Consider the following 15,994-nt stretch of genomic DNA (forward strand, 5'->3'; position numbering starts at 1 on the left):
TTTAATAAGGGATAGAAGTGACTTATTTCAGATAAATGGAGGAGGGGAGGGAAAGACAGTGACTACATAAAAGTGTGGCTAGATAATCATAATCACTTAGTATGAAAAAAAGTAAATTCCATTTTAGAAATTAGTCATAAAGCAAATACTAACAGTTAAGAACCATGACATTTCAACATTGAAATATCACTTCATAAGAAGGCCAATTTAAAAAAGATTTCAAAGTAATCTCTTGATATGATAAAACAGATTTTTGTTAACTAGGATATATGAGAACAGCAAAGAATAAGGCCTCTTTGAGCAGAGGGCTTTTCATTCCCAAAAGCCAAACTGAGAATGGTAATCTTGTACTTATTTTTAAGTGGTATTGTTTTTAATCTTTATTTCATTCAAAATTTACTTTGTGCATACATTAGAATAATACATCTATAGAAATTATACATTCATATATAAATTGAACCTGTTCTCCCCCCCATGCTTACTCCCAATATATTGATAGGGACGTACAATAAAAAATTTGGAGATTAATATGTTGGGTAGTATGAAAACTAAGACATCTATGCAAATTTGATATTTTTGTTTTATTATTTTTGGCAATTATATCTCATCTATTTACCATTCTTGTAAGTCCTTTAAATTGCTTTTCATTACTGCCTAAGCAAATGAGTACTTAGGTTTCAAACAAACTGCTCAAGTATAAGGTACTAGCAATTTCTTGCTTCAGAACTGAGTTGTTGGTTTATAATGTAAACTGGTCTCAGAGAAAGACCAGCCTGAGACTATAATGGCTAAATTGATTTAATGAGACATCAGGAAACTGCAGGAGATGATAACAAAATTACAGAGGGCTGACAGGGTCTTGCAAGACTCCGAAAGCCTTGCAGAAAAGGATGGAAAAGAGTTGTATCCACAAAGCACATCTATTGCTGTTTTGCCTCTAGGAGGTTTCAAACACTAGACTCAACAGAAACACCATACAAAATTTCTAACCTCAAAATTCCCCGTATGCTTTTACTGTCCCTGACCAAAGCCACAGGGGCACTTATGGTTTTCCAAAAGGGGTTAAAAGAAGGTAACCATAGGAACAGGGATTAACTGTAAACTGGCATGAGGGATTTATTGGGATGATAAAATGTTCTAAAAGTGGACTATGGTGTTAGTTGTATAACTCGGCAAATTTACCAAAACTCACTGAATTGTTCACTTGAAATGGGTGAATGTTATGGTATATAAATTATACCTCAATAAAGTTGTTATTGAGCCATAACTTTTCTGTTATACAAACTTGAGTTATTTTTTTTTGAATCACCAAACCACTCAGGTGACACTGGATATCTGCTTGCATTTTTGACATACAACACAAGGGTGACAATGGAGCTAAGAAACTGAATTCGCACTCACTTGTTTCCAGCCTTGTCTATAGAGAACAGTAACAACAACAAAAAAGCAGTAGGGATAACGAGGGGAATGGGAGATGGAGATATATCACAGGGAAATAATATATGTGAAAGCTAATCTCTTTATAGTTCTTTATTCTACACAAAAACTTTGACCTTGGAATTGATTTGTGCAAATGAACTGGGCCCAGTCCCCCAACAAATAAGGTTTGAAATTATTTTCTAGTTAGAATATGCTCTTAAAAATAAAGGATATTTAAATACCTAAAAAAGAATATCTAAAAGAATATCTAAAAAGAATATCTAAAAATAAAGAATATAAGAATAAAACCTTAATTAAGACAAAAAACTTCAGGGGCACCTGGGTGACTCAGTTAAGTGTCGGCTCAGGTCATGATCTCACAGAGCTTGAGTGAGAGCCCCACATCGGGTCTCTGCTGTCAGCACAGAGGCCGCTTTGGATCTTCTGTTCCCCCTGTCTCTGCCAATCCCCTGCTCATTCTCTCTCAAAAAATAAGCATTTAGGGGCACCTGGGTGGATCAATAGATTGAGCATCCGACCTCAGCTCAGGTCATGATCTTGCAGTTCGTGAGTTTGAGCCCCGCGTCAGGCTCTCTGTGGTCAGCACAGAACCCACTTTGGATCCTCTGTCCCCCTCTCTCTCCCCCGCTCAATGTGTGCTCTCTCTCAAAAATAAATAAACATTAATAATAATAATAATAATAATAATAATAATAAATAAAGATTTTTTTTTAAAAGACATAAAACTTTACAGTAAAGGGTATAAAAATCAATTTGGGGGAGGAAACTCCAGTGTATAAGATTAAGAGAGGGGTGTGTGTGTGTGTGTGTGTGTGTGTGTGTGTGTGTGTTTGCTTTAAATGTTCCAAGAAATTTGAGACATAAGCTTAATTGTTTCTAGGATGATGCACAGCTCTTATGAATCTAGAACTGATAAAAACAAGGCAACTGAGAAGGTCCTATGACTTTTGCACCTCAGATATTACCTTGATGCTCTTCCTAGACAGGAGCCAAACAAGATGTTGATGCTGAGGGCACTGAGATCAACAATATCCAAAGATGCTCGTGTTACCCATAAATAGGGGAAAAAATACTGGGCAGAAGTCATTTTGCACTGCGTTCTTACCTATCACACTTTGTTATTTACTTAAATATGGTAAAATGTTTAATTTGGGGGAGAGGAGAATTTTTTGATTGTTTCTTTTTATATTTGTTTTATGTTCAACTGGCATCTTTAAACAAGCATATATTTCATAGAGAAAACAAATTATCAGAGGCCGTCAGTGAAGTCCCAGGAGTCTAGACACTATGCCACTATAGTTTTTTTTTTTTTTTTTTTCAACGTTTATTTATTTTTGGGACAGAGAGAGACAGAGCATGAACAGAGGAGGGGCAGAGAGAGAGGGAGACACAGAATCGGAAACAGGCTCCAGGCTCTGAGCCATCAGCCCAGAGCCCGATGCGGGGCTCGAACTCAGGGACCGCGAGATCGTGACCTGTCTGAAGTCGGACGCTTAACCGACTGCGCCACCCAGGCGCCCCGAGAGTATCATTTTAAACTTGAAAACAGATATGTTTTATTTAGTCAAGATTAGAAATTCTTTCCAGATTTTTAGTCGTAGTTAGAAAGCCTTTCTTTTTTTTTTTTTCAACGTTTATTTATTTTGGGGACAGAGAGAGACAGAGCATGAACGGGGGAGGGGCAGAGAGAGAGGGAGACACAGAATCGGAAACAGGCTCCAGGCTCTGAGCCATCAGCCCAGAGCCTGACGCGGGGCTCGAACTCACGGACCGCGAGATCGTGACCTGGCTGAAGTCGGACGCTTTACCGACTGCGCCACCCAGGCGCCCCTAGACACTATGCTAAAAGTCAATGAGAGGTTTAGGGGAGTAAATCAAACAAGACTAATGGGGATAAATAGTTCCCTGGCAACAAGATGAAAGATAAGACCTGGAGAACAGGGAAAAGATGATGCAGATTTGGATAAAAATCTGTTCAAAATGCCCAACCCCTAAAAAAGGAGACTGGCTGAGCTTGACCCAAGGCAAGGAAGGGTCTCTTCCCAGCTCATAGGACGAACACACACACTTAGAGTCTGTACTAATGGATAGGTATGCTGGGGCTATATTGACCTGGTTTCACGATTTGTATCTGGGAGCAGTCAAGGCACAGAGACATCTCTAGTACAGTCAGGAAGGGCCAGGAGGGTGTATACATAAAACTACAATGATAACTCTGCTATGGTAAAGGAAACCAGTGCCCCCAGGCAGATCATCGACAGGGGTCCTACGGACCTGAAAAACCTGACCCTCCATCTGAAAACACATTGTATCAACTCCTACTTTGTGTGCCCATCTCCATGAGATCCTTTAACCTTTTCCATTAAAAAAAAAAAATCTAGACATCCAAATGCTGGAGGCTAGAGAGAGAGGTTGGGCTGAAGATGTACATTTTGGCATCACTAGTACAAATATGGTATGTCAAACAGGGGACTAGATAAAACCACTTGCAGATAGAATGAAGGGCTGAAGACAGAAGGGGGTCTAGGGCTGGGCTCTGAGGTGCTCCTACATTTAGTAAGGGAGTAGATGAAGGCTCAGCATAAAAAGTCTATGGATGAGTCAGTTGGGGCCAGAGAAAAGACAAAAGAATGTGCCATCAGAAAAGCCCAGATAAGGTTGCAAGAAGAAAGGCATGGTCGTTATGCCTGGTGCTGCTAAAAGTATCAAATAACACAAAGAAAAAAAAGGTGGCAAGTGGATCTGGCAACAAAAAAGGTTGTTCATGTATCTGAAAAAATCCGTTTTAGCAGTGTAGTAGGGAGTTAGAAAAAAGATGAGCAGTTAGGAAGTGAAAACAGCATTTATTTTAAAAGTTCTACAACGAAGGGGAGCAGATAAATGGCAGTGGTAACTGGAAGTAGATGCCACACTAAGGGAATGTTTCGTTTTGGTTTGGAAAATGAAGGTTACATAAATGCAGAGATTTTGCCTCATTTCTGCCATATCCCCAGTGCCCAGAACAGCATCTGACACACAGCAAGTGAATGAATGAATGAATGAATGGGAGATACCAAAGCAGGTCACTAGTTCTGATAAAAATATTCCAAAAGAGGAGAAGAGAAGAATAATAGAGAAAGAAATGGGTAGCCGAAGGAACAAAGTCCCTGGTAAGACTTGAGAATGTCATGTCTAAACTGAGATTTGAAAGATGAGTAGCATCACCTAGAAAGAAAGGAGGGACCAGAACAGTGTTCCAGGCAGAGTGAAAGGTCCAGAGTCAAGAGAGAGCACGACACATTTGCTCAACTAAAAGAAGACCAGGGTGACTAAATTTCAGACTGTGGGGAGTTGGTGTTTGGCAGAAGATGAACCTGGAGAAGTTACCAAGGTATGGATTATGAAAGGCCTTCTAATGGAACCTTTTAAAGAATTGTAGGCAGTGGAGCAAAACGATTAGATTTTCATTTTATTTTATTTATTTTATTTAATGTTTATTTATTTTTGAGACAGGGAGAGAGACAGAGCATGAACAGGGGAGAGTCAGAGAGAGAGGGAGACACGGAATCGGAAGCAGGCTCCAGGCTCCAAGCTGTCAGCACAGAGCCCGACACGGGGCTCAAACTCACGGACCGTGAGATCATGACCTGAGCCGAAGTCGGACGCTTAACCGACTGAGCCACCCAGGCGCCCCTAGATTTTCATTTTAAATAGTCCTATCTTCAATGTGTAGAAGAACTGGAAGAAGGTCATCAGAGAAAGACTAGTGAAAAAGCTAAAACAGTAATCTAGTAACAAAGCCTGATGTCATGCAGTTACAAGGGGGGTGGGAAAAAGTAGATAAAGGCAAGAGAAATTTAAGAAGCGACACGCCGGGAGTAAGAGATCAAGGGAAGGCCGGGGAGGCGTGTGAAGGAGAGACTTGGATGACATCTTCAACAATGGAGATAAAGAAGTTATGATTCGGCAATTTATTACCTAACTAGTTTCCTATATCCTGCCAGCATGCAAAAGGTGTTACAAAAAGATCAAGAAAAGTAGAATGGGAAACTATGCTAGGTTTAAATTCTTTGCCTCTGAGCAACAGCTTCACAAGATAAGTTCATTTGATTAAACCTTCAGTGTGTGCAAATACCATCACAATAAAAGTTAATGGAACAGTGGTAATAATGACAGCATTAGGAACAGTTATTAAGTACCACCAACCTAATACCAGAAAACCTGGCCTTGAAAAGGGGGGTGGGGGGGTGGGGATAGGAGGTGGGGAACGTTCCTTTAAATTTTCTTACAAGACTAACAAAATAATCTGTGAATGGTCTGTCCTTGACTCAGCAGCATTCACTAACCAGGATTCAAGAGAGAAAATTCATTTTATAGTTGACTACAAAAATGGATGTCTACAGAAAAACTGCATAAATCCTAAATTTGCATATATGTGAAAAAACTGCCTTGCTGAATTTTTTTATTCAGCAAATATAGAAACTGATGGTAAAATACTCTTGGGGACCCATCTACCATTATTTCCCTGTTTTTCAAAGACCCTAAATAAAAGCATAAGTTATATACTTAATAGAGATATTAAATTATATATCTTCCTAATGATTTAAAGATTCTCTTAGAAATATCTAGTTTTAAGTCATTTTAATACTCACAATAAAACTGATGAAAGTGTTCCATTGTCGGTATACCAGGAACAAAGTTGTAGAGATGAAACTTCAAAGCTTCACTCTTTAGCAAGCTATAAGCCATCTCAGTAAGGTTGATTCCAACTATTGCATAAGAATACCTATGTCAGAAACATTACCAGTTATACCAGCTAGCCAAACAGCTCATAAAATAACTTTAAAATTATGCAAGAAATCAGTGAAAAGTTACTTTGATCCATTTCTAATACAGTATTGATTCTATAATAATCTCTACCTATTAAGAAAAATAAACCAGAATAGATAAAAGATTTCTGTTCTTTTAGAGGCTGTTGACTTTCTGGATATAATCTAAGAAAGTAAAAATGAAGCTTTGGATACAAAAATACTGACTCAAAGGGGCACATGCACCCTGACGTTTATAGCAGCTTTATCAACAAAAGCTAAATTATGGAAAGAGCCCAAGTGTCCACTGACTGATGAATGGATAAAGAAGATGTGGTGTGTATGTATGTACACACACACGCACGCGCACACACACACACATATGCACACACACACACACACCATGGAATACTACTTAGCCATCAAAAAGAATGAAATCTTGCCATTTGCAACAATGTGGACAGAGCTAGAGTATATTATGCTAAATAAAACAAGTCAGTCAGGAAAAGAAAAATACCATATTATTACACTCGTGGAATTTAAGAAACGAAACAGATGAACATAGGGTAAGGAAAAAGACAGAGAAGAAAACCATAAGAGAGTCTTAACTATAGAGAACTGAGGGCTGATGGAGGGAGGTGAGTGGGGAATGGGCTAGGTGAGTGATGGGTATTAAGAAGGGCACTTGTGATGAGCACAGGATGTTGTATGTAAGTGATGAGTTACTAAATTCTACTCCTGAAACCAGTATTACACTATGTTAACTAACTAGAATTTAAATAAAAATCTAAAAAAAAAATCCAATATATATGTTTGTGTGTGTGTATATACACGCATATGTGTGCGTGTATGTATATACACACACATATATGTAAAGCTATAAATGAATAAATAAATAAATATAAAGCTTTGGTCACACAAATACCAAAAACCAAAATCCTTAAAAAAATTAAAAAGAGTACTACATACACTCTCATTGACTTCTAACACACACTGGGTAACCTGACATTTTCTCCATTATCAGAGTATTTATTTTTATAATGTAATATTTTAATAACGTTTTTTCAAAGATAGGTCTCATTGGAATATAAGAATAAAATAATAATGATAAAGCTAATAATAGGGCCTCATTTACATTTCACTTCACAATTTTCAAAGCTATTTTCATTTTCCTATTTCTATTTCAAAGCTATTTCCTATTCCGATTTTCAAATCTATTCCTCAAGAAACTTTCTTAAAGTTCCTTACCTCCATTTTATAGACAAACTATATCTTGTGACAAAAATATACTGAATAGAAAACTGATTTATGATCCACTTAACTTTTAAAATAATGTATCATGCAATATCCTTTATAAAGTTCTTATTAAAAATAATCTCATTTTTTAAAATACCATGAAATACTTTCAAAGCCAGATAATCTCATCAACACTTTAACATTCAAGAATTTATAGTTGCCTTGATCTATCCAACTTACCCTAATTTTGGATGATTTGAACGGGAAAGAATCTGGTGAGCTTCACTGGTATAGTTTTCACTGAAATACCTTTAAGAAGTTTAGGAAAAATAATAAAATACATCATTCAAATTGAAGAGATCCAGGAGAAATTTAAAAAACTACTGTTAAGACGATAATACTGCCACAATCATCCCAATCTCCATCTCAAATCATTTCAGGGACTCGGAAATGCTTCTGAGTCAAAATTTAATTCTGAGCTATCAGGCCTATCCTGTTAGTACACGGCATGGGCCCTTGGCAAGGCTTTAAAGTACTTAAGCAAACAAATGATTTAACAAGAGGCGTTCTATCTATCTTTAAAACAGATCTAGAGTTCTTCTTGTTTGTTTGTTGTGATTTTAAATTTTCTATAAAATAGTCCATGTGTGCCTGTTGGGACATCATCCTTTCACCTTGGCTTATTTCTTCTATTGCAGCTTAGGTCAGTATTGTGTAATGGTGTTTTCCATGCAAACAGAAGAAGGTCAATAGCCTTTCTTCTGCACTAAAAATATCCTCCTTGGCAGTGGTATAACTAAAATGCTGGCCATAAAACAGAAGTATTAGCAGGTACCACAGAGAAATATATAAAGCTATCTGTTTGTAGGCTCATACATCCTGTTGGCTTATAGTAATGAAACTTCTTTGAGTTCTTAAAGCTAGGGACTAGTCTTCTGTTCAACCTTCTGGATCACCTCATGACGCACTGGTACTCATACACATATACATATATACTTATATGAGGATAAGAAGTAGAATAAAAAGTGGATTTCCATGGCTCATTTAAATTTTAGAGGGCATAATCATTGAGATTTTCATAAAGTACAGAAATTTCTAACCAAATTTTCCCATTTTCCTTCTATAGATTAATAATATAGATTTCCATTTTTCTTTACTGGCTCTAACATTCAACCCATTAAAAAACAAGAGTTGTTAACTCAGAAGTCTGTGAATGAAGGATCATTCATGAATGAAGGCGTATCCATGAACCACCTTAAATTATGCATAATTTTCCTGAGTATACATTTTCTGGGGAGAGAATATACAAAACTTTCATCAGATTCTCAAAGGGATCTATAATTCCCCAAAAAGGAAAAGTTCGGTTTTAGTGCAATGCTTTCCTTACATACTCTCATTTTTCTTCTTTATCCCTAGGTTGGCTCTAAGGATGCCTTTACTAAACTATTTATATTTCATTTTCATACATGATACTAATATAATTCAGTATTACATTATTTCAATAATCAAGTTACTCTTAAAATACTCAATCTGTAACACAGAACAGTATTTAATTTCCTTGATGAACTTATAGTCAACCCCTATCTTAAGAGCATCTAAGAAAAAGGAACATCTGTGCAATAAGGAAAACTATTCCTTACAATAATCTGCACTGAATTCCCTCCCTCCTTCCTATCCTCCTTCCCTCTCACATGCTTGCCTGCCCACCTTCCATCCCTCTCCTTCCTTCCTAACTTTTCTCCGTTCCTACATACAGTTTTGGCTTTAATTTGTATGTTCTTCTAGTCACCTGCTTCTATTTGCTCCTCTATTCAGATTTCTTCTTGAATTCTTCAGTCTCTCTTGAATTCATTTTCTGTACAGTATCCTTTCTTCTTCTACACCTGCCTCAACATTCATTCAACCTAAGTCATTATTATCAAACTACCAGCTATATTTCAAAGCAACAAAATATCTCAAGAGATTAGATAACGAAGGCAGAGAAAGATAAAAAATAAATTACATGTGGATATTTGAACAGCTCGCCTGCTTGTTGACTGTATTGCTACTTTGACCCCGAAGACTCATAGCTCCATACACGGAACAACAAACATAACTGTAGAGGAATCAGCTCTGATTTTTTCTGTTTTCAACCATCTCTAGTACATCATTGGCAATCAAATAACTATTAACATATGTGCATCTTGGTCATTTTTCAAATTAGCAATATTAGCTCCACATAAAAGTGTCTGTAAATCATTTAAAGGTCTATTGGAATCCCTTACTACGGTCTTGAATCAAATCCTACCAACTTATTTCAATGTTAAGTTAAATTAAGTGCCCCCCTGGCAAATGCTGAAAAATCTTGATTTCTTAGGAAAAGAGCAAGAAGCAATGTTACTCATAAAAAGAAAAGAAACATCAGAATAGTGTTCAGCTAACTGAGGTTCAAGTATCTGTGTAATTTACAAGTACCAAGAAAAAAGATGGTTTTTAAAGGTTAAGAACAAAGAATCCATGTGTTCTGAAAAACAAAGAATTTTAAAATATTGTATAATTCTTCCAAGTGGAAACAAACTGCATTTATTCTACTTCAATTCCAACTGGAAGTTTGTTTATCGAAGTAGAAAACTGGCAATCTCACTTTTTGTAATTATTATTTTTATATTATGTTACATCTTTGGCAGTTGTACTTACAGGGAATCTTTATACTTATAAAATTTAGATATTACAGAAAATTAAATACTTTTGTAACTGGAAAAAAAAACTGGAGATATCAAAACCCTCCTGTGTCTGTTTTCCCCAAAAATAGCTTTATCCATTCAAATCTAGTCATTTTTTCTCAATATTAACAATCGAGCACAGTTTTAGGAATAATTTTTTCACAGTGACAACCATCCAAACTTTGCTACTGGTTACATTTCCCATTCTAGGCACTTTATAGTCTATAAAACACAATTCGAGGAGAGACCCAAAAACTAGAATCTTTTAATTTGCATATCCACATCCATATTAATCTTTCAGTTTATTTTCTAGAATAGTTTTGCCATCAATTCTGACTTTAATCACATATTTTGGAATTTCATGTATGTGCCCAAGTGTAAGTATTAAAGGAGAAAAAAACAAAAAGAGAGAGTTCATATAGGCTCTGAAAATTCAGGGCTTTGGATCACTTGTTACAGATGGTGAAGAATAAGTGTGAAGACACTTTATTTGTATCTTATCGAGTTGTATTTCCCAAAATGGAATTAGAGAATCAAGAGAGAAGAGGCAAGAAGATAAAAAGAGTAAGAAAAGAGTGTATATAATTACTTAAGAGGTATCAGAAAGGAGGCCAGGGAGAGAAAGGAAGAAGAAAGATATTAGTAAGCAAAGAAATCATACACACAGAAAATCTTTCCCATGTTTTCATATTGTTGCCAGCACATCAGTAAATACTTCTAGCAGTGTAGCTATTCAAATTCAGAGAAAGTGTGAAACAACTAGATCAATTATTAGAGTTTAATAATATTGGAGGTTTCATGTAATTTCACTTAGAGACAAAAAAAAGTTTATTTTCACTTACACGAGATTGATTAATCCAAGTATGCCCATGCCTCTGAAGTCTGTTTTGGGATCATCACCCTGGAAACCAATGTCAGCCCACTGCTTGGAGATTCTAGCCTTCAACTTTTTCGTGGGCATTAGAAGATTCCAAAGCTGTACAAACATGCTTCCATATTACAAATAATAGTGATGTTCTTAATTTACCAAGACATTTTTCTTCTCATAGCTAATATGAGTTAAGTCAAATGCTTTCAATGTTAAATAGCTTTTGTAGACAAATTATAGGTTCAACAAAAACTATACTTAAGAGAACATTACAATTATCCTAAAAAATGCAGCATACTTACCCTAACTTAAAAGACTGATATAAAGAACAGTAGACTTTGAAAAAGTGTCAAGTATACAGATATCTAAAACAGTGAAGTATCTTTATTTACTAAGTAATACATATATACCAGCATTGGTAAACTGCCTCCTTAAGAAAAACACTGTTAGGTACTTGGTCCTTGCCTCAAACACTAAATACTTAAGTAGGCTCCACTCTAATGGTGAGTGATTAGTCCCTAATCAGAAGGGAGACAGGGAGGGAATCATGAAGAAGTAAGACTGCTAGTATTTCAATCCATATGATCATTATTTTATAAATTTTCATAATTTTAAAAGAAAAATATAATATGGCTTGGTTTCAAGTAAATATGCTCCTTAAGACTGAGGATTTAAGAACAGAAATCAAATATTAGCAACAAACTAACCAAAGCAAAATAAAGTTGAAAAAATTTAATCCTTTTCTAAATTCAATACCACAAAAGTCATCAAAGAAAACAGACTTATAAAAATTATTAAAAAGTTTGTGAATATTTGCAGCACAGAAATACCTGCATTTTTTTCCATTTCACTACCATTTCAGGCATTGTTGAGTAAAGGACTCCTAATGAAAGGAGTATCCTGTCACCTAAAATAAAATGTGAAGGCTTGTGACTTTAAGACAGGGTCAAGACTCTGGCCCCGAAGTGAATCCAGGCATTACATTAGATTTTCCCTGGTCTCTTCTCTTTTTACTAACATATTGGCATCTCTCCATGAGTTTGGCAAGGGGTTTGATGATGGGTGGCTCAGTTGGTTAAGTGTCCAACTCTTGGTTTCGGCTCAGGTCATGGTCTCCCATTTCGTGAGTTTGAGCCCCACATCAGGCTCTGTGCTGACAGTGCAGAGCCTGCTTAGGATTCTCTCTCTCCCTCTCTCTCTGCCCCTCCCCCATTTACTCTCTCTGTCCCTCTCAAAATGAATAAACTTAAAAAAATTAAAAATAAAATAAAGTAAAATAAAATGCACAAATATCAAACTGCTAGGTTCCATCTCTGGTGATTCTGATTTCATAGGGCAAAATTAGAACCTTCAATTCTAAATATTAAGACACTGGTTAACTTTAGTGAAGGTGGGCCTTAAACTACACTTACAGAAACACGTACCTACTTTACCCACAGAGACTGCTGAGTCTGTGCAATGGCTGGGTGGTTCACTGCCAGCAACTGGCTTTTTACCTTTAAAACTGGGTTTCATGATGAATCACTAAGATAAAAATTCCCTTGACTAAAATGCTTGGATTTACATCTTACCCCTTCTAAAGGGAAGGTATTATGTAAAAAGGATCAGAAGTTAAGGGAATAATGATTAACAATGAGGATATAAACAGAGGCCAAGCCACAGTGAGTGCCCAGCACAATTCTAAAACTTTGTGTTTTTTTAATTTTTTTTCTATAACTTTAAATATATAAATTCAGTCTACACTAACAGCCCTTTGAGATACGTATTTTCATCATCCTCATTTGACAAAATCAAGTTTTATTTTTAATTTTAAAATTAAGTGAAGTATGTATTTATACTCTTTTTGAAAAACAGGGTTGTTTTTTTTTTTTAACTTGTCTCTTACTGTTACTTAGATACTACTAATGCCTCTTTCTACAGCATTTTTATGTATAACAAACTCCTAACTCCAAGTACAATGTGCTATTTCCTTTGACTTTAACCATTAAAAATAAAATTGGCCCTAAAGCAAATTACTTTATCTTCTTTGGGCCTTAGAATCCTCATCCCTAAACCTAAAATGAAGATGCTAGACCAGATGATCTGGAAAGCTTATTCCGGGTATACTAATCTCTAATTTTGGCCTCTCACCAGCCTCACGTATTTATACTTTAGAAATAAGAAATAGGAAAATTCAAAGTAAATTTTATTACTTTATTAATTTTTAAATCTGTGGTGGCATTATTTGGCAATTCACATTCCATAAATCCTAAAATATTTGACATAATAATATGAAATGGGACATCCATGTTCACAATTTGAAAGTAAGCTAAAAAAAAATGCCTAACTTAAATGAGCGATTTATACAAAAAGTAGAGGGAACATCTGAAGCTTATGGACTCATACTTATCAGTTAAAAAGATATCTCTCTTAATAAGTTTATCTTTTATTTCAGAATTAAAAACATTAAAATTTATGTGAATATATTTTAAAGAGGCTTATCGGAATATTATAAAAATAGTTAACTCAAAATCTTTTGCCAACAAAAGGGGCAAAGAAGTTGGATGACTGTGTAAGCCTCTAGAATTTGCACACAGACCTTACTAGCTCAAGCCCAATTTATTTTTGCAGTGTCCAATAACTCCAAATACTGAAAACAAAATTTTACCTTGAGAAGCAGCTTTTCATGTTGGAGGTTATCAGAATCATATGGCCTTTTCCTCACACTCTCTACATCCAAATAGAGCTGTTTATAACCGGATATCTGCAGTAAGCATGCCTTCATGCAGATTTTAAAACTGAAAACGATAAAATTATTATTTTTAAAAATCACATCTTCTTATCACAATAATGTCTTCCATAGCTTGTGGTTCGTATGTCTATTTAGAAAGCATCTCCTCAATTCCTCATCTAGTGAAGTGAAATGGTTGAAATGGATGATCCCTACAAATCCTTCAGCTCCAATATTTTATAACTGTGCATGTGATCTCCACACCTCACCATACAAGTGTATAATAAAAGAGAATACTGTAAAGACAGCATACCTGGCATCCTTCTCAGGGTTAATATTCTTTTCCTTCATTATATCTTCTACACATTTGTCTACTTCACTCTGAACAACAAGTGTTGCTTTCTGCAAAACCTGTTTATGTGAAAGAAAGCTGAATGAGGAAAATCCCTTATAGTTGAAACACAATAGTAAGTTTTGGGGGCATTTAGTCTTTACAATGCATATATTAAAATGTAAAATAAACCAAATTTGCTTCACTAGGGCTAAAATCATACATACATACATACAAACATATATAAAAGAGAAGTAGCATGATGTATCAGATAAAGGCTTCTTCAACTGGAATCAATAGGTTCTCAACTGGTAAGTTCTTAGCAAATGAGCTACCACCACAGTGGGTGCATGAAGCAGATATATAATTTTTTTTTAATTACATAACAAAAATATGTGTACAAAAATTTTAATGCAGAAGTTAAAAAAAACTTGGGGCATCTGGGTGGGTCGTTCGGTTAAGCTTCTGACTTCAGCTCAGGTCATGATCTCACAGCTTGTGAGTTCGAGCCCCACAGTGGGCTCTGTGCTGACAACTAAGATTCTGGAGCCTGCTTTGGATTCTGTCTCCCTCTCTCTGCTCCTCCCCTACTCGTTCTCTGTCTCTCTCTCAAAAATAAATAAATATTTTTTAAAAAAGTTAAAAAACTTAAATGCAGAAGAGCAGAAAGAACTCAAATATTCTTGTAATTACTGACCCCCCAGACATAGCCCATGGTAACAGATATCCTTAGTCTTTTTTCTATGCATATAAAGCAGATTTCTTACATAATATGTCCTATAAATGTCCACTGGATCCTTCTTTCAACAATCAAACAAGTTCAGGTCTTTCTTACCCTTAAAAAGTTTAACTCTTATCCCTCTGTAAACTACCATCAAAATCCTCTCTGGTATCCCTTATAACTCCAGGCAAAATATTCTCATCATACCTGGAGTTATACCTCTGCATATCCTGGGCCTTTCTTCTGGAATGCTCTTTCCCAATCACTAACATATCAATACTTCCCATTTTTAAGTTAGCTCACATACCAGGTCAAAGAAGCCTTCACTGATTCTATTCAAGTGGAATTAACCTCTCCTCTCTTTGAATCCCCATAATAATTTATCTATAACCTTTCTATGATATACTCTACTTTCTATATTATAGTTATTTTTATATTAAGTAGAAAATTCTTTGAGGACAGAGATTGTATCTAGTTCATCTTTTCATATCCTGCATGTAAAAGATAAGTGACAAATAATTGTTAAATGGAGATATTTAACAGATAAAAACCTGTGGGAAGGCAACTGTTTCAGTAAAAGATAAGTACAGCAATGCATACTATTATTTAAAAGCAAGAAAAGGGAAGAAAAAGAAGACTCCCCAAAGTAAATTAAAAAATGAGAAGGAAAATGATCAAAGACTGACAGTAAAGATACACATATGGTCAACAAGGTCTAGTTGGTCAAATGCTGAGGTAATATGCCTACAGGAAATATCTTAAAACTTAAAACTTAAGCTTAAAACTCAGGACTAATGAAAGGGCTACCTTTACCATGGATAGAAGCCTTTTGCCTCCTAAAACATGACAAACCTCATCAAATATCACCTCCTTTTGTGAAGCCTTCCTTGGCCCTGGAGTTAGCTACTTCCTTTTATGCTCATACCTCAGTGACAGAGCACTGACTACACCATATTTGTTTACTTTTATTTTATATATTTGCCAATGGGCTTTGTCTCTCTTATTTACTCTTACATTATGAATGAATGAGTGACTGAACTTGCTAAAGCCCTACATAAACTTAGAGTTCATATTAGAAACAATGTCTAGTCTCTTAGCAAATACTTTTTCCTGCAGACTGACTTTTTAAAAAAAAATTGAGGTATATTACAGATCCAGTGAAAGGAACAGATGTTACTCAATTTGATCAATTTTGACAA

At 35.6% G+C, this 15,994-nt stretch overlaps 1 protein-coding gene across 3 annotated transcripts in view; it reads right to left on the minus strand.

Annotated features, from left to right (window-relative positions):
* Positions 1-15,994, minus strand: part of ELMOD2 (ELMO domain containing 2) — a 31,969-nt gene that overhangs the window by 4,836 nt on the left and 11,139 nt on the right. For all 3 annotated transcript variants that reach the window (XM_045467085.1, XM_045467078.1, XM_045467095.1), the window contains exons 4-8: positions 14,057-14,154; positions 13,681-13,810; positions 11,008-11,141; positions 7,704-7,772; positions 6,072-6,205 (exon numbers count right to left, since the gene is read on the minus strand). In XM_045467085.1, coding sequence (XP_045323041.1) covers positions 6,072-6,205; positions 7,704-7,772; positions 11,008-11,141; positions 13,681-13,810; positions 14,057-14,154 — 565 coding nt within the window. The remainder of the gene's footprint in view (positions 1-6,071; positions 6,206-7,703; positions 7,773-11,007; positions 11,142-13,680; positions 13,811-14,056; positions 14,155-15,994) is intronic.

The sequence above is a fragment of the Leopardus geoffroyi genome, chromosome B1 (genome assembly GCF_018350155.1).
Source record: "Leopardus geoffroyi isolate Oge1 chromosome B1, O.geoffroyi_Oge1_pat1.0, whole genome shotgun sequence".
NCBI classification, from domain to species: domain Eukaryota; kingdom Metazoa; phylum Chordata; class Mammalia; order Carnivora; family Felidae; genus Leopardus; species Leopardus geoffroyi.